This window comes from Hippoglossus stenolepis, chromosome 3, assembly GCF_022539355.2.
Source record: "Hippoglossus stenolepis isolate QCI-W04-F060 chromosome 3, HSTE1.2, whole genome shotgun sequence".
NCBI lineage: Eukaryota > Metazoa > Chordata > Actinopteri > Pleuronectiformes > Pleuronectidae > Hippoglossus > Hippoglossus stenolepis.
In genome coordinates this window covers 3,126,353-3,148,807 of record NC_061485.1, presented here as the reverse complement: position 1 = coordinate 3,148,807, position 22,455 = coordinate 3,126,353, and the positions used below count along the sequence as shown (strand labels likewise).

Here is a 22,455-nt window from a genome sequence, read left to right as displayed (position 1 = left end):
TGACCTCATTTCAAAAAAATCCATCATCATACGACACAATTAACAATAACAACATACACAAAAGTAGATCAATACTCGATATTCAACAGCAGGAACAATCCAATAACTCTTTTAGCCCCATCACTGCCACTGATATCGAGTTTTGACCACAAAGTGGCTCAATCTCCACGAGCGTGCACTCAAATCTGAAATACTTTATATTGTTTGTCAATACAAGGACTGATTTTGTGGCTTGTGTGACGATCGACTGTTAACACAAAGTGGGTTTAACTAATGGAGGGGAGGGAGGGGAGGGGGCAGAGCATGAGGGAGAAGTTAGAGAACAGGATAAAATATGTTTCTGTCCAGTTCCCCAAAAGTGGGAAGAGATTCCTGGATTTCACCCTTTTTTCTGGGTTCATACACAAATTTAACGGGGACGTTCTTGGCTCTCGATCCATCCAAGGCAGTTTTTCGTATTCCTTCCGACAAACAAAGAGAGCAGAGCTGTCTGCAGGAGAGGCAGTACCACATGACAGGAGGCAGTGTCAAGTTAATGGGTTCAAGTAAATGGGAGTAGACCCAGAGGTTGTGTTGTAGGCAAGAGTTTCAGACTTTAATTTGATTCCAGTGGTTAAGGAAAGCAAGTTGAGGTTGATTGTAGAATAAAGGACAAGATGGTGAATGTCCCTTGTACGTTTGAAGGTCTCCTGCACAATTTAAGTTACCAGCTACCAGCAGATGTTAGGGACATGACTTCAGTTGTGTTTTGGCCTTTGTGATCAACGATACAGGCCGAAACTCGAGGCTACGCTGAGGCTAAAGCTGAATCTGACAGGCTACTGGTTTGTATGGCAGCACCATGAAAACCATGTGGCCGCTCAGTAGATCAGTAGACCTTTTTAAACTGAGAGCGGAGTGACATGTGCCCTGTTTGGGTGATCGGAGACCAGGGCGCACCATCGTGTTCTGGAAGGTTTCACCAGAAGGGCATCGTAGTCAAGGGGAGTTCTCATGTTGTCTTGAGCACAACGGGGGGAAACAGATGCAACATGGAAGAGGAGAACTTGTCCTCCGACTTGACATGAGACACGAAGAGTTCATTTCGATGCTGGAGAGATCTGTTTGGTTGAAGGTGGCGCTCCGTCGTCCGTGAAGATTTGCCGGAGACACAAGATTTGCTTCGGGAACACGTCACGGTGTTATGAGAAGACACGAGAGCGGATTATTCTCTTCCTGTGGCCGCGGGAATAAATGTCCGGGTAGAAATAAACGACTCCAGACACCAGCACTCTGATGATGTATGTCTGTATTCAGAGTCAACCTGGTGGGAGTAAAGGCGGCGGTCGGAATTGTAAACTTTACTTAACTAACTTAACTTCCCCCCCCCGCTGCACCCGAACCCATTACAGCGGTTGATCAGATTGTACGTTGCCAGTTCGAAACCAGCCGCTGTGGTAATAAGGCTGACAGACCACAAGGTACAGGACAGTTAGAGCCGAGCCGAGCAGAAATATATCATCCCCCTGTAAACGTAATTCACCACCGGGGCTTGCTTTCTTAAACAGTGACTGATGGCTGCTACGTCCCTGCAGACACACTCCATCTCCCCCCCCCACACACACACACACACACACTGCACAGGGTCTATAAATAAATGATATGTAGGATAGACATACACACACATACACACACACACACACACTCACAATAAGATAAAACCTAGAGAGATTGCTGTGAGACTAACTGTGATATATTATATACTGGCTGAGCCTGTTAAATAATCCACAACAGATATTCTAGGTAGCCCACACACATTCATCTGTTGGACCTGCAGCTGGCCGCGGTGTTTCTGTGTGTTAGAGTGTGTTAGAGTGTGTTTGAGTGTGTTGGAGTGTGTTTCTGTGTGTTTCTGTGTGTTTCTGTGTGCGTTCACTTAGACGTGATTGTCATTTATCTGTCGGCCTTCAGAAGCCATTTAGTGCTCGTGCATGTTAGTGTTTTTCGGTGTATCTCAGAGTCCCGATGGTCCGAGGCCATTAGTGGAAACTGCTTCTCCTTCCACCTCCCTTCATCCTCACGGAGCAGATGACATGAAGCCTCCCTTCTTCTGCCCTTTTCTTTCTGTTCCACTGTTTCCTCCCCCACACACCTCCCTCTTTCTCCTCTTGTCTCCACTTCGCTGCCGTTTTTTTTTGCTCTAGTACCTTTATGTTACCTTGTTTTCAGCATAACGCATGTGTTTATTAAATTTCCAATTCCAGCCTCCTACTTATTCTGTCTTTCTTTCTATCTGATCTATAATGTAAGTGTAAACACACCCACACATTATGGAGATTCACTATAGAGCACAATATGGGGGGTGGGGGGGGGGTTTGATTGCGCTCCAGCTCGATGTTGAAAACTTGTAATGGCATCGACCCCTTCACATCCGTGGAAAACTCCCGTGCACGTCGCTAAGCGGCCGTGGAAGTCGTCACTTAAGTCGCCGTCTCCCCGTTGTGATGGCGGCTGAAGAGAAACCATCGTTCTTCCTGTCGCAAAGTAAAGCGACGGGAGGGAGGAGGCTTCGTGGGATTGTGATGCACACGAGTGTGAGCGAGCAGCAAAATGTAATAGTCCCACTAATTATCGATGGACGTGAGACATGTGTTTCTGTGAGGGTGACAGTTGTTAGCTATATCGAGCTCGGCTGGTTTTAGCACACGTCATCTTCTGCTGCTGCTGCGTCGGTGCCAGCTTCTGGGAGAGAGGAGGACCTGCTCAGATTCTGCTAGAAGAAATGATGTATTTTGGAATCTGGCATAAGGAGACATTTATATATATATACACATCTACGCATGGGACGGTTCCAGTAATGATACAATAAACTCGGCTCCCTCTTGTCACAGATACATCATCTTACCAACTATAAAACAACCTCTGTTTGTGTCTTTTGAATAAAGTACATACGTAAAGGGGCAGTTTCAAGTCCGAGGGGAAAACACCGTCCATTTAATTTCACTGCTGTTTGAAAATGATTGTGATAACAATTTCATGATGTAAAAATTACCTCTTCTTGCGTAATTCTTATTCATATTCTGTTTGCGCTTGTGTTTTCTGTGACAATAGCCCAATTTCCCCAATGGCAGATCATTTAAGTTTTATCTTCACTTGGCTCTATTGTCGTCTGTTTCCTCCTCCTCCTCCTCTCGCCTCCCCCCCGCTCTGCTCCCCTCTGCTAATGCCCCCAAACACAACACATTTCCTCCACTTCTGTGATAAAATCCCCCCCGTCTCATGCGCACCGGCGCCGTATGCTAATGCGCCGCAAAGAAGGAGCTCAACTTTAATACGTCGAGGAGTGCACCCGCATACCAAAAGAAATCTGCTTTGACAGCAATGTCCTGTGAAGACAGCCGGTGACTGGGTGAGAATCCAATAACACAAAAAGGTTATTTGCTCTGCGAGGGGCCATCCGCACAAATATTATTGGGTCCCCCCCCGCCTTGTGTCAGCGGTTTTCTCCCCGTCTCATTAGGATCGAGCCTGGATCGGTGACTCTGGGTGTGTGTGTGTTTGTCTCTGTGTCGTCTTCAACAGCTAAAAGTATATAAATCTCTTTGAATGTGATAAGACTAGTTTGTTGCACTAACTTTGATCAACCTGACGGCTGATTGTGATGAATATTGAACAACAAACTGAAAACGACAAAGCAAAATGCTCAGAATTATATATATTTCTATTTCTCTCGTTACAACCTGCATCCAGAGGCACAATATGAACATATATTGCAAATGTGGAACCTCGGGGAATCTCTGCAGGCTGAGAGATGTTTTTTTTGTGTTTTGCATCTACTTAAAGCTAAACTATAGGAATGTCTGGCACCTATTTACCATATTCCTAAAATCTAGTTTGCATCACAATTTGAATGCCAAATCTTTATATTTGGCCGCAGGCAAGGTCTTGTCAACTTTGCCTGGAAGGAGAAAAAAAAAACATTCCTCTCCGTATATTCATGCCCAGAAGACAGTAACTTATTTTCCAAATCCACTAAACACCGCAAACCTTTATCCATCGACTCTGGTATTATGCAGTTAGGTCTGGATCGAAGGAGAAAGAAAAAAAAACCTGTTCAGTGTTCGAGACAGTAAAGTTTTATCTAGCACCCAAGGTCAGGAGGAAACTAAACTCACTCTGCACACGGTGTGTTACGAACTCCACACTAAAGGGCCCCGGTCCTTTTGAAGGCAAAGACATTTTCAAAGTTTTTAAATATCACAGCTTTATCGAACATCCAAGGTTCAGATAAAAGGGATCAGTCCTAAGTGCTTCCAATGCAAAAGCATTATTGTGCGTCAGGATTGCAGCGTGGACAGTTAAGGGAAGAGTGCCGGCAATTACGGCCGACATTAGCTTGCTACTTAGTCCCTCTCTGGCACCCCTGGCTTTCAACAGCCAAGCACTCCCAAAAGGCCAGGCTGACATTTTCAAGAGAAAAATGCCCTTCTGAGAGGCCCTGTTTAATTACCCCAGACACACACACACACACACGCACACACACAGACACACAATTCCACAAAGAGATGGGAATACGGACCCACATAGCCGCACACACGCAGGCAGGGTGACTTTCAGAAGCAGTGGTAGATACACGAGGATGCATAATGCAATTTGCATTTCTGCACTTGCATGTGTATGAGGCAGAAAGAAATTAAGGAACAGATCTGAAAATGATTACAACAGCACTAAGTAAGATGGAGGTTAGTGAAACAGCACAACACGCTGCTGCTGATGCTGCAGGAGGAGGAGGAGGAGGAGGAGGAGGAGGAGGAGGAGGAGGAGGAGGAGGAGGAGGAGGAGGAGGAGGAGGAGGAGGGACATATGGAGCTTTATCATAAAATGAGATGTCCACTATTTGAATAAATGAATCTGACAAAATGATTAATGGCCCAGAGACGTGGTGTGTGCATATTTCCAAGTACAGACAAGGGCGAGGGAAAGTTTACTATGTGAAACAAAAGTTAACCAACAGTAAAACGTATTATATAAGACACACTCGTTGTGTCTCTACTCCCACAGCACAACAACACTTGCTGTTACTCCACCCGGCTGGTTACTGAGATATTAGCCTGGAACAGGAAATTCTCCTGTGCACCTTCAGGAAGCTGCCGGCTGCAGTCGCTAGATTCCGGCTGCACACTGATGCTCGAACCTCAGACGATTTTCCACTTACTGAATCCGTTGAGGTCCTGGTTGGAGGTGGAGAAGGGGTCGTCTTTGTGCAGCGTGCTGACTTTAGTGGTGCTCTTATCAGCCGTGGTGACCGGACCCATCTCCCTCTGCTGAGTGGAGCTGCTGGCAGTCTCCTTCTGCTTCTTTGCCAACTTCCTGCAGTGGTATCAACACATGCACACAAATAAGCATACACACAGGTAGAAGCCCCCCCCCACACACACACACACAGGCACACAGATATATTAACACTTGAAAACATGCATGTGTGCGTGAATCAGCGTGCAAAGCCCAAACAGAATCACAGACACACAAACATACATCAGAAAACAATGTGGGAGTCGATGAGAACATGCAGCAGGAGAGAATATTTCATTAAACGTGCAGCAGCTTGAACACATGGGAGGTAAAAATAACTTCATGAGGGTGAACACTCTGGTTTATGCATTGCCGCTTTGAAAAGTAAAAAAAAAAAACACGTTTACAGTTCGGGGTTTCAGAGACGTATTCACAGACGTGGATCACCCGTACGAGTAAAAGGTAATTTTCCTGTCGCTGTGTCAGGGATGTAGTTTGTCATTTATTTGTACAAAGACTAAGGTGCATGCCCCTTTTCAGAATGCAGACGTAAACTGAAACCTGGCCCTTTCTTCTTCTTCATTGTCTGCCACTAGTCCTGTGTACTCATGTAGAGATGTAGTGATAATAACTACTGAGTATTCACAGTTCTTGTTTTGTCTTGTTGACGTATAAACAGCATCAACAATCTGTTGACAAGTCGTCCTGTATCCGCGCCTCATGCACTGAAATCACATTCATTACATATTTTTAAAAAAACCTTTTATCCAATTATCCCAAAAAATTTAAGCCAAAATATCCTGGAGAGAAAACGCTGCCATCTTGGGCCGATGACATCATTTGGAGCCAGAGTCCAACGTCCGTGTGATTCAAATCAAACTGATCAGAGACATAAAAACTTGTACGTGTGATAAAAACAACCTGTGTTTAACGTCCACTTTGATCTATTTAGTTTGTTTCATGTCCCGAAAGGAGGCAGAGTTTATGACCTACTCTACAACCAGCCTGCAGGGGGCGATAGGGAGGGGAATCGTCATGACACGCAATCTTCACACACAATCTACGGAATCGATTATTAATATTATAAAACCAGTGTAGACACACACTTTTACCCTGCAGGAGCTCATTCAACAGAACTTTATTCGTAAAAGAAATTTCTCTGTGACCAAACAATTGAATCCTTTAACCGCTTGGAGGTGAAGAAACGAGGTAGGTGTGTTTCTCTTGAGTAATTAAAACAAAAGGATGATGTGACTGAGCAGGAGCCGGTTAACAATCAGTAGTTGAGTAACATGTGGGGCTTCATGCAGCTGCTGTGCACACACTGGTGGTAAACGCAGTCGTAGTAAAGACTGACTGCTGATGAGACGTCCCCTGAGTGCTGCTGGAGCCGTGCGATTTGTTTTCCTCCATTTACTGTTCTCATGTCACAGCTCCCATCTGCCGGCCATTTCACAGCAGCTATTCTGAGTTTTACCTTCACTCTGCGGTCCGCTGAGACGGCAGATGGCACAAGCGACGGCGAGCTATAACAATGTGACACCGGCCGGCAGATTCACCAAAGCTTGCACAAGTTGTGCCATAAAGCAGAGTTTTTACTGCCTCCTCCTGCATTTAGCGCCAGAAGTGAAACATGTTCCGTGAACCTGAACATACAGGAGGTGATTATTAGTGGGGGCTGGTTTTACTGCCGCTTTTCACAGGATGACGTGATGCCTAATGCTGTGGTGCAGCTTAAATCAACTCCATGTGCTGCGCTGCAGACCAGGGCGGCGTCCAGCCCGGGGACATCAAAGTAAAACACCGGAACGTAAACGATGGTGCTTTGAACACCTCGTGCATGTTGCATCTGTGGCAGCTAAGAAGTTTAGATCCATGAGCTTCAGTTGATGTAAACACCGAGCGGCAGGGGACACATTTGTAGAATCCACTTTGTCACTGTCTCTTTAATACAACAGGGTGGCTGCTGATTGGACGACACCTGTGACACGCCCACCAAACGAGCTGAAATGTACCCGGAAGTCAGCTGCTAACTCACCAGTCAACTTGGAAACAATAGAAAACTTAGCGTAGAACAGTTTTCAGACTGTAAATCTCAAATCAGATCCATGAGGATTGTGACATTTAAAAAAAGTTCCGTTCAAAGACTTAAAGCATTTTAAGATTTCAGGGAAGTTAAAAACAACGACATCTTGAGCTAAATGTTCAGCTTTTCATACGGTAAGAAATAAAGATTTGTATTTATTTGTGGGACTACATTATTCCAATATTTCTTGAGCTGTGGTCCCTTGAAATTTGTAAATAATTCATTTTGAAAATCATATTTATTTGTAAATCAGAAAGTTTCACATTCTTTCACATTTCTCTGATTCTCTACAGCTGCAAAGCTCGTGTGACCCATAAAGTCACAGCGACTGAATTAATGGCAAATGTGCCGGGTAAAAAAAAATACTGGAATCTATAACGAAACTCGATCAGGCTAATTCAGGACATTCACAGCATCCAACTTTATTCGTCTGCTGCGTCTGAACCCAAATGGCTCCTCAGGGACTTTAAATGTCCCGTCTATACAAAATAATAGAAAGAAAACTACAATAAATTTATGACATTATTATTCTAGTTTCATTTTTATTTTATTTTTAAATGAACCCTTTCACGTTAACTGAGAGTTTGAATTCGCATTTTGGATGTGGATCAACAACACATCGTTTTTTGTCAGAGGCAAATTCGATCTGAATCATTAAAGAACACAAACGCCTCACACAACTTTTTCTGGAGTCGACTGAAAAAACCTCCTCCGGAATCCACCAACACATTCCTCAACTTCCCGAAGGTGTCTGACATCTCGTCACGAATGGCAAACAGTGGGCAGTGTGTGTGTGTGTGTGTGTGTGTTTGTGTGTATGTTGGCTGTAATGCAGGCGTGTGTGTGTGTGTGTGTGTGTGTGTAGCAAACACTTGATCTCCTTGAAGGCTGTTTCAGTGCTGTGTGTGTGTGTGTGTGTGTGTGTGTGTGTGTGTGTGTGTGTGTGTGTGTGTGTGTGTGCTGGACGTTCTCGGCGGTGTGTGTGTGAGTGTTGTATCTGGCTGTCGGCGCCCGCTGCCCGGCGAGTGGGCGTGTTTCTCAGTGACCTATCACGAAGCCGCCTAATACGCCCGCTCTGCACGTGTACTCCGACAAACTGCAGCTTCCTGCCCAGTCGCTCCAAGAGAGAAAGTAGATGAGCACACAACTACTTTCCTACACAGCATTCATCAACTCAACGTGTCTGAGAGCTTTCAGGAACGACTCAGAGGATGAGTCACTACAGCGAGAAACTGATAGTCTGATTGAGAAGAAGAACATTTCTATAAGTGACACCGATCCCAGAGAGTCGGCTGGTTGAACGTAATATCTAACTTCCTGGTTCCATGAGTCTTCAGAGACGGTTCTCAGCTCTTTGAGAGGAGATTTAAACACAGAAGAACTGAACTGAGCAGTTTATAAATACTTCTTAAGGCTTCTACACATCCGAATATATACGTTCTCTGCCACCACAGGACCAAGAGTAGCTATGATGCTTCTCCACCAGGGAGGTTGTATATGTTCACTGCCAACTTATTAAAGTTTTCACTTTCTTAAGCATTGCAAGATTGAACATCCCTCTAGTTTTCATAGTCATAACAATATGTGGTAATTGTTGTAAAAAACTGAAATGATCAGACTTAAACATACAAAAGCAGTTGTAGTTCTTGGCTCTAAAAGGTTGAATGAGATCCGATCAGCAAAGTTAAACACACGTCCACCCCCCCGACCTGCAGATAGTCTGTTTCTTTCTTCACTGCATGAAAACAAACACAACTTACTGCATCACTGCCAAATGTTGCCATTGGATTTTTGCATCCATGCATGTGTGTGCGTGTGTGTTAATGTCATGTGTGTCTCGTCTCTGTTTGCTTTTCAAATGTGCAACATGTATTTTCAGATTCCTCTCATTCCTATACAGTCCACACAGAACTACTACTAATCCAGCAGGTGTTTGTGAAGATATTAAAACAGCATTAAACTGGAATTATTGTAAATGAATGTGTGTGTGTGTGTCAGACACATGCTTGAGTATTTAACTTCTTCAGCCAAGAGACGTAGAAGTGGACGATCAGAGAGATTACAAAAGCAGAGTTAGAGCAAAAGGTGGAAAGATTAAAAAGAGACAGAGATAAAAACAACAACCAGTGGAACTCGAGTGAGAGTGAAATGAAGATGTTAGAGAGAGAGAGAGAGAAACGTGCGAGACGGATAAGGAGGAATGGCCGAGCGCAGTTTCTGCCACAGTCATTTCTTTCCATCAACCTCGCTGCGCACCAATTTAAAGGAGCCTGGAAACCTCCTGTGTGATTGGAGCTCAGAGTGGCCTATTCCTGGCTACCTGGCTGCACATCGACAGAAAGTGGGCAGCAGGCGAGGAGGAGGAGGAGGACGAGAAGAAGAAGAGCAAGCAAAGTGGGAAAAGATGAAGAGACGGAGAGAGAATGGAGAACGAGAGGAGTGAAGAGGAGAAGGGCGAGGGGAGAGGAATGGAGGGAAGGAGGATGGAGGAGGTAACAAAAGAAACAGAAAAACACTCGTGACTTGCAAAGGAAGTGAAAGAGCTTCTCCCTCTCATCCCCTCCTCCTCTTCCTCTTCCTCTTCCTCTTCTTCCCACCTCCACCCAGAACACATTCATCCTCTTAATGGACTCGTTTAAATGACAAATTCCTCGCATATTGTGAGTGACAATGAGCACGGCGTAATCCTCCTTTAATGAATGTCACGGCGGCAGTTCATTAAAGCGCTAAGGTTACCCTGCCGGGCGCCGACCGCGGGGAAAATCATGGAGTACTTTATGCCCCCCCCGGCGACGTTAATTGCAGGTTGCTTGATGTGTCGATAATGAGCGATGCGCGGTGGATACGTTGGGATTGTTTTGTGCGTGTGATGAGTTTAAGAGAAGGTGTGAGAGACAGCGGATGAGAAGGAGTGGAGTGAGACAAAGGGGGGTTTGGGTGAAGTGGAGCTAAAATAACGGCCTTTTAATTGTTGCTCATTTGATGCATTAGGTGTCAGGAGCAGTCGAGAGGTTCATTTCACAAGGGCTGGATATGCATTCGGTAAATTAGTTCATCATTCAGAGTTTCCATGAAATTAAAGATTCAGTTTTCTTCAATCAATATGTCTATATATATATATATATATGTATATCTAACATTGAGTTACCTCTGAGTAAAATATCACGATTCGCTGTGAATGTTTGTTAATAATTAAGTTACATGAGATCTAATGCAACTGTTTTAAATCTGTTGACTTCTGGCAACAGTCTTGGAATAAACGGTTCAGAATGTGGCCCAGACAGAATCAATCGGGAGTTAAGTGAAGTGCTGAGGGAACTTTTTTTTGCTTCCCACCAGTTTTCACTCTGCCAAGGAGGTTATGTTTTCTTTGCCGTTTGGTTTATTTGACTGACTGTCAGTCGGATTCTTTAAAACTGCTGAACCCACGTCCAGGAAATTATGAGGTGGAGTTTGACAACATTTTGGAGCAGATCCAGATACATTTGTCTTTCACTTTCTTCAACATGGCGAGACAGGGCGTTCCCCTGGGCAGAGGAACGTTCTCTCCATGTCCAGATAGATTAAGTTATCCAGATGAAGCTAAACGATATAAACAAGCCCTTCACATTAAGATGGAAAATGTCGTTGTTACTAATGACTAAATTGCTGTTATCAACATTTGAAGACCAAGGACGTACAGGACATTTCCAATGTGTCCAAGTAGTCACGAGTTCTTCAGTGACCTACATTTGTTCCATTAATTATCATACAAATATATCCGTGTGTATATAGTGTAGCAACACGACATTCCATGAAGTCAACAACCACAGTTTGGTTCCCACTGCTTCCTTTTCCTTGAAGCTGATGCATGCAGAGGGGAATTGCATTTATTTTAGCAAAAGCCTGGCAAGTCAAGAGGGGGGGGCGACCTCCAGGCGTCCAATCAAACGAGGGGAACGACAGTCGTTTCACTCGTGGAGGGATTCACTAAACTCCCGTGCTCCGGAGAGAGAGGCCTCAGCCAGTCGGCTGGCAGGTAGATACGGCTCCGACATCCCGGAGTCATCCCCAGCCAGCGCTGCAGTCAGACAGGCCGTCCGTCACCTGATGATGACAGCAGTCGCTCCGGAGGAGGCTGCAGGCGAAGCCAAAACAAACTTTCATCTGCGTATCACAGGATTTAGAGGCAGGCCCAGCGAGGGAGAGAGAGATTGAGGGATACAGAGGGAGGTGAAGAGAGAGAGAGAGAGATAGGGGATGGAAGGAGAGGGAGAAAAATCCCTCTCTCATCTAACAGTAAACATCCTGGGGCAAAAGCTGTGTGTGTGTGTGTGTGTGTGTGTGTACACATGCGAGTGTGTGTTACTGCTGCTGCTGCTCTGTGCTAATAACTTCGTCTTCTATGCTTCTGTTTGGATTAGAAACCAGAGCAAGAAGGATTCTAGACTTTTCTAAAAATCTGCCGTTGATAAATTGATCGTTTTATTTTTATTCTTACACGGAGTAAAAAATGTACAAATATTAAAGTAATGTTAATAATAAAAGTCAATTCCACCTCCTTGTTTACTGATAGAGAGGATACTGGTCATTAAAGTACAAATTTAATACTTACTGATGTCCAGGTTTGGTCACAATAGGCAGCCGACCTTTTTCAAACTAGTGATTAACATGACACAGTTTTCAAGTTCTTGTTAATGTAAGAATGTATAAATAAATAACAGTGATGGACGTACTTTCCCTGTTGGGCGGCTTCCTGTTCAATGCAACGCACGGTAATTTAAGGATGAAATATAATATATTACACCGTGTGACTGGGTAACAAACCGTAGCTTTGAAAGGGAGGAGCGATGGCCGTCGCGTTCATATTTAATTTCTGTTTGAATTGAACATTGCAGCGAGTGTGGAACATATCAAAATGTCTTCCATCCTTCTAATTGTGTCAATCTCTCCGTTTAAAGAAGTGATTTCTGGCCAAACAGCCTCTGGGTGGATGTTTTAAGAAGAAGAGGAAGAAGAAGAAGAAGAAGAAGAAGAAGAAGAAGAAGAAGAGGAAGTCTGGGCATGTGATGACTGTTCCGCTCAGTTTGAACTCTGCTGCCGATTTAGAAGGAATTTCCAGATGCTTTGAAGACAGCTGGAGATTCAGGAGTTTTCAGAAAGTCTCTGCAGGGATTTGCAGGTGAGCTTGGGGCAAGAGAGCGGATGTGTTTACGCAGGTTTGTTGGTATACGTGTATCCTGCGGTGTGTGTGTGTGTGTGTGTGTGTGTGTGTGTGTGTGTGTGTGTGTGTGCGTGTGTGTGTGTCTGTGTGTGTGTGCATGCATCTATCGTGGCTCCTCTGGGTTTAACAGCAGAAAATGGCCACTTGGTTGCAGATGATTACGGTGATTTACATCGACCTTTCGGGACGAGACACTTTAAGAGAGGGACCCTGCAAACAATGGAAATTCATTACGGCTGAAATTTCCTCTTCACCACCAAAACAACGTGGCAGTTAAATAACAAGTCATGGTGCCGAGAGCGTCCTGCAAACCTAAGAGGTTCAAAGAGTCGGGCAATGTACAGTTTAAGAAAAAGCTTCTGCTAAGTCGCACTCGAAGAAGGTTTTTACCAAAACAGCTTTTCTGGTAGAACCGCTTCCTTCTTAATAATACGTGTGATGACAGTTTCACAGGCTGAGTTTGTGATACAAGAAACTGGGTCTGGATCCCAACTTGGAGTTTCCATTTCCGGACTGGTTGTCTGGTTTGTCCCATTTTGATTAAGGCAGTTTAACATTGCATCCTTTCATTTGGAAGCAACAAAGGATCCAACTGGTTTGAGCCTTCGAGAACCAACCAACCAATCCCCAGGGATTAACTGGACACCAGTGACGATGCTGGGGAGCTAGCTTAGTTTAGCAGGCTAGCACAGTCCTTTGACGTAATGCAGCCTCTGAATCACGACGTGACAATGTTCTCACCACAAGCTGGAACGTTCACTCCCTGCGTGGTTGTTAAGCTTCTACACCAAACTGTAAAGTCGTTGTTAATAATCTACAATGAAGAATTGAATGCACATTTCTTTTGACTTTATGCAAAAGTGTATTATCTAATGTCCTCATATCTCAACATCTGCAGAGCGTGCATGTGTGGTATCGGTAGAAAAGGTTTAAAAAGGGTGTTTTGTAAGCGGTTTGAAAACAACAACTTTTACAACACACCAGTGTGAGTTGATCCACTCCTCTGTTTTCCATCGGCAAAGCAAAAGTCTGCATTCCACGTTCTTTTAGAGACGATCTGCTGCCATCTGCCAAATGACACACTGTGCCTGCAGGCTGCTGCGCGGCTTCTGAGCATCCAGTCAAAGTTTCTAATCCTCTGGACCTTTCTATCATGCAGAGTAAATGTCTCCCGCTGGCTGCTCAACTCCACCAGGTGAAATGTAGATTCAGATTTCGGGGCATTTGGGGGTTTTCGGTCAAATTGAGTTCATGCTCTGATTCAGCGTGGGGTTAAATACAGTAGGATACAACAATACAAGACAACATTTGAACAGAGGTAGTCATATATATACGGAACTGAGAAAGGAGTTAGTCCTGATGTGAAATCTCTACTTACAGGTAATAAGAGTAGGAATAAGCATGTCTTCTGAAGCATGGTGAGGTGAGGCCGATGGTGACAACAGAGCAAAACCCAGAAGAAGGACAAACACATTGGATTAGTTCATCATTAGAATGGGAAAAAAAATATTTTGGACTTGTTGGTAATTTTTAGTTATCACCTCATCTTTCTGTACAGTTTTTTAAAAAATGTGTCCTCTTGTGAAAACTTTTTACCGTCTATCAACTTTACATTTGTTTTTACAGAAGCTGAGTTGATCCCTGATAATTTTACATTTTGATAAAAGGTGTCCGGCCACGAGGTTAAATTTCCTTTGCTGGCCGCTGGGTTAAAATTCACGTCTTTATCTACAGGAAGAGGCAATAAAAGCAATACACGGATGATATTTAGTGGTGAATCAGCTGCGAAGTGGTCGACCCAATAGATTAGAGGCTGTAAGCAGCTACATGCTGTGAAAAAACGATCACTTCACTCAAAGCATTAAAACCCCTGCACATCTGATGCCTCCATCACCAGCAGGCTGGTGGGAAAGACACACGTGGGATGAAGAATGACAGAAAACAGTAAAAGGTAGAAGATGATGGAGGAACAAATGGAAGCAGGGAGGGGCTCCTCTGTGACGAGTGTGTGTTGTTGTGTCCAGGATTAAAAGACCAGGAGGGTTCGCTTCAAAAGGCTCGTTCACAGAAAATGCAACACGCACTCATGTTATTATTGAAATCGCGTGAATCGCAAAGAGGGTCGATAAAAAAAGACACAAAATCAAGTGATGCAGACAGAGAAACAATAAATGATATACAACCACGTTAAAATTAAGGCAACAAAAATAAGATGGAGTGTTTTTTCGTCCGTCCTTTACTTTAAAATACAGCCACAGATCTATACCTCTGCATTTCACTTGACCAATAACTCATCTGTCCGTGTGTGTGTGTGTGTGTGTGTGTGTGTGTGTGTGTGTGTGTGTGTGTGTGTGTGTGTGTGTGTGTGTGTGTGGTTGTTTGTGTAGCTGGACTCCCTGTGGTATCCCTCTAATGGTTTGTTGGCAACTTTTCCCCCCTGGCATGGACCCTTCATTTGGTGAGAGGCCAGAGATTGAGATCTCACAGTTGCTCAGGACACAAACACAAACACAGACACACACTAACAATACGCAGTCAGTTACACACCTAACTCTCTCTGTATTTCAAAAGCCTTCACACACCCACGCAAACACAAACACACCACAATACACATTATAATTCAACACACATATTTCTGTCCATCTATCTATCCATCCACCCATTTGCACAAATACTTAATGCACTTCTATTCACTTTACACATCTAATTTTCACTGTTTCAAAAACCTCTCTCTCTCTCACACACACAGACACACACACACACACAGACACACACTCACACCCTCCATCACAACCATAACCCTGCTCTGCTGACATTGTCCTTATGATATTAATAAAGTGCAGCGCGCTGAGAGCTCGGCTGTAAAAGCCACAGCTGTTAAAACTGGTCATAAATATTAATATGGCGAAGAAAAAAACTCTGCACGGCGATGTGCACGGCGCTGTTTGTGTGTGTTGGAGGAAGAGAATTAGAAAGTGTGTGTGTGTGGTTGTGATGTATTTGTACATGTGTGTTTGTCTGTATAACAGCATGTGTCAGTCTGGTAAATGAAGAGTAAACGAAGAGTGACTTATTTGTCCTGCAGGAACTGAAAGTGTGGATCGTGTTCATAACTGGACTCTTCAGTTTGTGTCAGATTATTCATAAAGAGTCTTACATTCCTGCTGTGTCGTGGACAGGAGACATAAGACAAATCGCTCGCGGACCAATTACCGTTCACCGTCTTTCACAAGGTTGGAGAACCAGAACGTAAACAAACATGGCGTCCAAAGCAGCGTGAACGATAGTCGTCGTCTCGAGCTCAGAAAAGCCCCAAAAAAACATTTTAAGTTCCGTCTAACAATGGCAACAAGGTCGTCTTTCCCTTCGCAGTGTTTACGTATGTGCACATCTATCTATCTATCTATCTATCTATCTATCTATCTATCTATCTATCTATCTATCTATCTATCTATCTATCTATCTCTCCATCTCTCCATCTCTCCATCTATCTATCCATTGTGTAAATAGTACCACCTTCTCTCAGTCTCTGGATGACATGTAGCCACAGTGACTGTTGTATATTCTTGGTTAAGGTTATTTGTCACTGGTTTATGCCTCATACAAACAGGACCATAAAAAATAATGGAAACCACTACATTCATATAAAAGCTGGATGTGACTTTACACATAAACACACATCTGCTCGCTCTCTCACTCTCACACACACACTCTTGTACTGGAGCTTGTCTTGGCTTTGTGTGAATGGTTCAAACACACGGTGTGATGGCTGCAGTTTATCACGGGCTCATATGAAGACTATCAGCTGGAGAAACACACACAAACATTTCAGTGTGGACGTGATGAAGCGCTTATCACAGGTCACTCCGTCTCTCTCTCACACACACACACACACAGACACACACACACACACACACACACACACACACAGACACACATTGGATTGATTCCCATTAACTGTACAGAGCCTGACCTGAACCCTCACCTCAACCAGGACCACAACAACGACGTGTCCCCTCATTAGGACCAAGCGCTGGTCCCCATCAGGACAACTGGTCCCAACGAGGTCAGTGTTTATCCCAGAAAAGGTCCCACATACACACTGTGTGTTTCAACCACACAATGGCTGTAGTTTATCACACTTATATATATATATATATGAGTAGTGTGTTATGATGGAATACTTTCCCTACGGGCAGAGCTGGGTGAAAAATGTCTCACCTACTACATGAACACACACACACACACTTTCCTCTCTCTCGCTTGCCCACAATCTGTCTTCTGCACGTCGACACACACACACACACACACACACACACACGCTGGCATGTTCTGTGTATATACGCACATACGTGTACAAACACACAGCAGCATGTGCATGTGGCCCTTCGCTGACATGTGCATTCTGTCACTGTGGCTTATTAGCACCTCATTACAGCCTGTGTGCGCTAACACACGCGCGCTAACACACAGACACACACTAACACAGCAGCCCTGCGGCGGGGGGACGGACAGAGATGAGGGGAACCTTCTCCTCCGTCTGTGAATATTGTCAACGTGTCCTCCATCAAACCAAAGTGCTCGGCGGGGAGCAACAGGATGATGTGAATCTGTGCACGTGTGTAGAGGTAAAACCGGTCAGTGGAGGACATTCATTATCTGGTGTTATGATTGAAGTGGGATGAAAATAAATGAAACGTCAATAGAGTGACACGGTGGAACACACGGCAGACACACTCACAAATTAATGAAGAAGAAAATTAATCATGAATCTATAGATAACTGTTTGTTTTTTTTCACCGTGCCGCGAGAACTATTTCTCGTGGAGGAGAGTTTAATTAAATCTCCGTCGGGTTAGAAAGGTCAGTGACGCAGCTGCTTCTCTGAAGAGCGACTGACCTGCGATCACAACAAACTAAGTTTACACAATTCAAAGACAATCAATGTGTCAAATTGAAATGTGAAAAATAAGAGACTCTGATAATATATTCACGTTTCCATTATCTCGTATTTCAAAGGGATAAACAACTTTTTATCCTCTGTGACATTGAGTCTCTCGTGAGATAAACGTATAACTAACATGTTTTATACATTTATACGTATGCAACATGACAATTGATATAAAATTCAAAAAGATTTACAGATTATTATCATATGCTTTTATCTCATGTGTATTATTAACTTGATATCAATAATAGTTATGATTACTGTAAATACCTGGGTATTGAAACACCCCGAGTCGAATCCAACGATTTGCATTCAACTGTTATTTAATTACGATTTTATTCTTAATATTAAACCCATGAATCCCCCAAAATATAGAAAAACCTCTGTTGTATCTGCTTATTAAACGTATTGTTGTTTTATAAAGTGGAAACATTGTTCGTTCATATTGTAGAGGAGGGTTTTACCTTCAGTTTAACTCCACAACATTGTGTGGCAGCTGTTTTGTGTACATGCTGGTCCGACAGTCCGACAGCTTGTGTTACTTTCAGTAATAGTCGGCAGTTTACGTCTGTGTGTCGCCGAGCATCATTCAGCGATTAGATTGGAGACTCAAAATGTTCACTATCATCGTAATGTTAACAATATGAAGACGGGGACAGAAAGGAAAATAAGACCCAGATTGTAAATGACAGTTTGTTCTGCGGAGCGTTTCTGTCCTCAAGTTGACATGAGTGACATGTGTATCTGTAAATCTGTGTGTGTGTGTGTGTGTGTGTGTGTGTGTGTGTGTGTGTGTGTGTGTGTGTGTGTGTGTGTGTGTGTGTGTGTGTGTGTGTATTTTTGTCCGGGTATAAGTGGTCAACCATCAGCCATTATACCAGTGCAGAGAGTGGACCATCAAGCATTTATCTCAGCAAGCAGCAGAGTCCATTATTCAAGCATGTGTCACATCTGCAGAACGAGGGTCAAGTCCAGCTGTGTGTGTGTGTGTGTGTGTGTGTTTGTGTGTGTGTATGTGGGTGTCTGTGTGTGTGTGTGTGTGTGTGTGAGACTGCCAAATTATCTGTGAATAAGTACAAGTTTAGCATCTGTCAGCATGGAAGCACTCAGCTCCCTCTAATGTGTTTCTGTGCAGCATAGATCCCAATTTGGAGACTGAAAGTCTCAGTTGACTGCAAGCGCACAAACACACACACACACACACACACACACACCTACAGACACACACAAACACTTAAGACCACTTGGCCTTGTGAGAGGCGGCCATATTCAGCCTGCGTCCACTCCCTGGGCTGACATCAGTTACTAATCACCTCGATGCGTTTGTCGCAGACGGAGCCGGTGAGGGTTCAGGAGATTGTCTGGAAAGAGGAAGTGTCCCTTCGCTGTCGCAGCCGGAAACTTCATAATCAATTCCTGGACTCGATTTAGGCCAGGGAGGTATTTTTTTTTTTAAGAGCTCATGGAAAAAGTTCAGGTCAAGCTTTTCTTATAGTTCACTGATGAATCGAGGGAGAATGTAGGTTTAGAAGAGACTCAAGGTGAGTTAACGGCTTCGGATGAAGCAATTAACTATGATCTCATTAATGGAGGTTAAGATGATGTTTGTAACCGTCGACTTTTAACTTGACCGAAAGAGTTTTGGGGAAAAGTGGGATTTGAATCTGGGGAAATTTACAATTCAACCCTTTCACAACGACTGTGTTTAAAACGCTGCCATGGAAACAGCATATTCTGATTAGCTTAACCTGAGATATGTGGAATATTCTGACTTTAGTATGTAGACATGAATCCGTCTTCATCACATGACGCTCTTATCGACATCAACAAACAACTAACACGCGATCCGACTGTGAACAATATGGAAAAATAAAAAAAAGGAGTTGCATCTTTTGCAGAATTAGAAAGAGGTTTGTTCTTTCACCTCTCAGGTGAACATCAAATAACGTCTGAAATAAATCATGCAATATTTAAATAATGTCTTATTCAGAATAAGGTCAATAGTCGGAAAATCGGTGACGATGGTAACGACGTCAAAGACCAACACACCCTTTTATGATGCTGTAACACAATCACAACTAAATTCCTCTCTGGGAAAATGCACATATTTCAATAAAGTGAAGAAGAATATGTTAAAATCACCTTGAGTTCCTGTCACATTTCAGAAAGTTTGGCTCACGTCTAATTTCCTAATCAAGGCCTCTGGATAAACCAGCGTTGAATTACAGAGGTGTATGAAGCTTTATGAAGACTCGGGGCTTTTATTAAAAATAACGTGACACCAAAGCGGCAGCGGCCGTGATGGGCACAGAGCGGATTGTGTTCGAGCCCAGAACAGCGTGGGTGGAGATATTTGTGAAGCTTCACATTTCCTTTGGTGAGACATTACCACGTAACTCCTTCTTAATCACCCACCTTGGTTTTTATTTGTCGAAGCCAAACACGTCATTTCTATAACCTACAAAGTTCCACTAGTTATTTAACCTTTTTATTCTAACACTTCTTCACTTCTTAAAAAGGAAATCCTGCGTGATTCGTTGCTTTTAGTGACGAGAGATAGAAAATCGATCGTGGAAAACTTGGGCCACGGCAGCAGAAGCTTCAACATCCTTGAGTGACGTGCACGTACGGAATCCACAGACAACAAACTGGAATCACTGACAATGCATCAGAAAGTAATGGATAGAAAAACATTCTTTCACCGTAATAATGAAGAGGCGATGAATTCGTGACACTTGTTTCAAAACGTGCACATTTTCCACATGACATAAAGAAAAAACAAATCACTGATCACAGATGATGTGCGATAATGAGGGAAATGCACAGATGAGCAAATACGATATAGAGGTTTTACCAAAAGCATCTTGTATTACCGAACTAATTATGACCTCATGCATCTGATTTACACCGGAATGGTTTTGTGAAAGTTTTTTACTGACAGAATAAACTCAAAGAAGTGGATTTTGAAAAGGAAAAGGAGATTCAATTTACTTTTTTTAAACGACATTCATGTCCGTGTGCCGCAGAGATTCAAATTTCACACTCTTAAAGTTATTTTGGGCGCCACACGGCCTTTGAGTGTCGCTCACGACGACACATCCTGTGGTGCTTTTGAACCAATTTTGAGGATTTGGTAACTACGGCAATTACGACGTGAGTCTGCACAGTGAGTCTGCACTTCTCCCTGTTACATGAAGAAACTGTGCTCAAGCTAAAACTAAGATTTTATTCCAGAATTTGTTTTTTGTTTCTTGTTTCTTACCATAAATTTTCAAATTTCTTCAAATGACAATAATTGCTGTTTGAATAATCTATTTTATTACTGGTTCTACTGAATATTTGTTGATAATAACGACATTGGGATAAATCCGACAATATTTATATCAAAAAATGTATTTGGCAATGATTCCTAAGATGTCATTATCAAACCTTTATAATTAATGAATGTAACTGAGGCTTTATCTTTACAGTTTAACCATAAACGTATAATAAATATATAGAAAAACACACAAATGACCAAATATATAGAACTTGAATAAAGAAAATAAACATAAATTCTCATCTTTTCTACATTGTCCATTCTGTAAAATTAAAGTTTTCATATCAGCAAACAAACGCTGATACGATGCGTCTGAGAAAGGCTCAAATCTAATGTTGTGAATATTTATTTAATATGTTGGACTATTTCTTTGGAATTTAACTCTTAAACACTTTTTTTCCCGGGTGTAGCTGAGGTCATAAGATGCATTTGGAAAAAAAACCGGGTCCAAGCCAGGAAGCGGCGAGATGAGAGGGACGAAGTGGATGTGTTGATGTCTAGAAGTAAACATACAATACCCCACGCTCAGAGTTCTCCACGTGTGAATCTCTCTATCGGAGCAAGGGCAAGGCAGGGCGGGACAGGAAGGGGTGGAGCCAGAGACAGGAAGCAGGAAGGTAGAGAGAGACATAAAAAAAGGGGGGGTGAGACTCGAGTCAGAGAGGTCGTTTCGGATTGAGCTGTCGGACACTGAGCAAAGAAAAGGAAAAAACGTTGACCTGCAGCAGCTTTAATGTCATTTTCTACTGATTCGGTGAAATGGTGAAACATTTGTGATCCCAGTCGCCGATGTTTCTTTTCACAATCCCTGTTTTTGCATGTGTGGGGGGGGGAGTAGCTGTAAGAGTACGAGTCAGGAGACGCAGGGAAACATTGGCTTGTATCAGTCAGAGGACGTAAAGAGCAGCGAGGACAGGACATCGTGCAGAGAAAGTTAATCTGAATCCGTCTCTAGACAGAAAGAAGAATCAGTATTTATTTATTTTGCAGCCTAGTGGTTTTAAGATTTAAGAAATACTAAAGTTAATAGTCTCCGGTTTAATAGATCTTTCTTAAATCTAAGTGACACATTTAGCTTTTTGCCAATTTACTGGCAGAGACAAACTATGACTATTAATTTAGTAAAGCTTTTATTTACTGGTTGGGATGATCTGAAGGAACGTGACTGGATGTTTGAAGGACAAAAACAATATCGGATGTATTGATGTGCAGATGAAAAAGAATGAGCATGTCGACCTGTGTTAAAGCAAGAAAAGACTCGTCCTATAATCCTAAAGGCACTGAGGTGGATTTTGATCTCTGGTAATTCTGGGAAAACAATTTAACCTACAGAGAAATTCATGTCCGGTAATGTTGATTTTATTAAAGACACAATACAAGTGAATTATTGTGATCTGTGCAACGAGCGTTTGCAACCACCTCTGTCCACGGACTCGTCTGTGTGTGTGTGTAACAATCCACAGCATCACACAAACACACACAGACACACACACTAACACACACACAGATGGTGATATGGCACCAACATCGGTGACATATTTTATATCCAGTCACATGTGGCACATGCACACAAGCTAACAAGTGAACAATCACTGCTCAGCAGAAAGATACACATGTACACACAGTGCA

General features: G+C 43.1%; 1 protein-coding gene across 13 annotated transcripts in view; it reads right to left on the bottom strand.

Moving 5' to 3' along the window:
* The window catches only part of ptprt (protein tyrosine phosphatase receptor type T), a 254,304-nt gene that overhangs the window by 55,907 nt on the left and 175,942 nt on the right, over positions 1–22,455 (bottom strand). For 5 of the 13 annotated variants that reach the window (XR_004695112.2, XM_035152935.2, XM_035152937.2 and 2 more), the window contains 2 exons: positions 21,345–21,377; positions 5,195–5,349 (listed from right to left, as the gene is read on the bottom strand). Coding sequence is in view for 12 of the 13 variants with exons in the window: in XM_035152935.2 (XP_035008826.1) it covers positions 5,195–5,349; positions 21,345–21,377 (188 nt within the window). In the remaining variant the exon portion in view is untranslated. Of the gene's footprint in view, positions 1–5,194; positions 5,350–13,938; positions 13,969–21,344; positions 21,378–22,455 lie in introns of all 13 variants that reach the window. The other 8 variants (XM_035152936.2, XM_047339368.1, XM_035152942.2 and 5 more) reach the window with 2 other exon arrangements.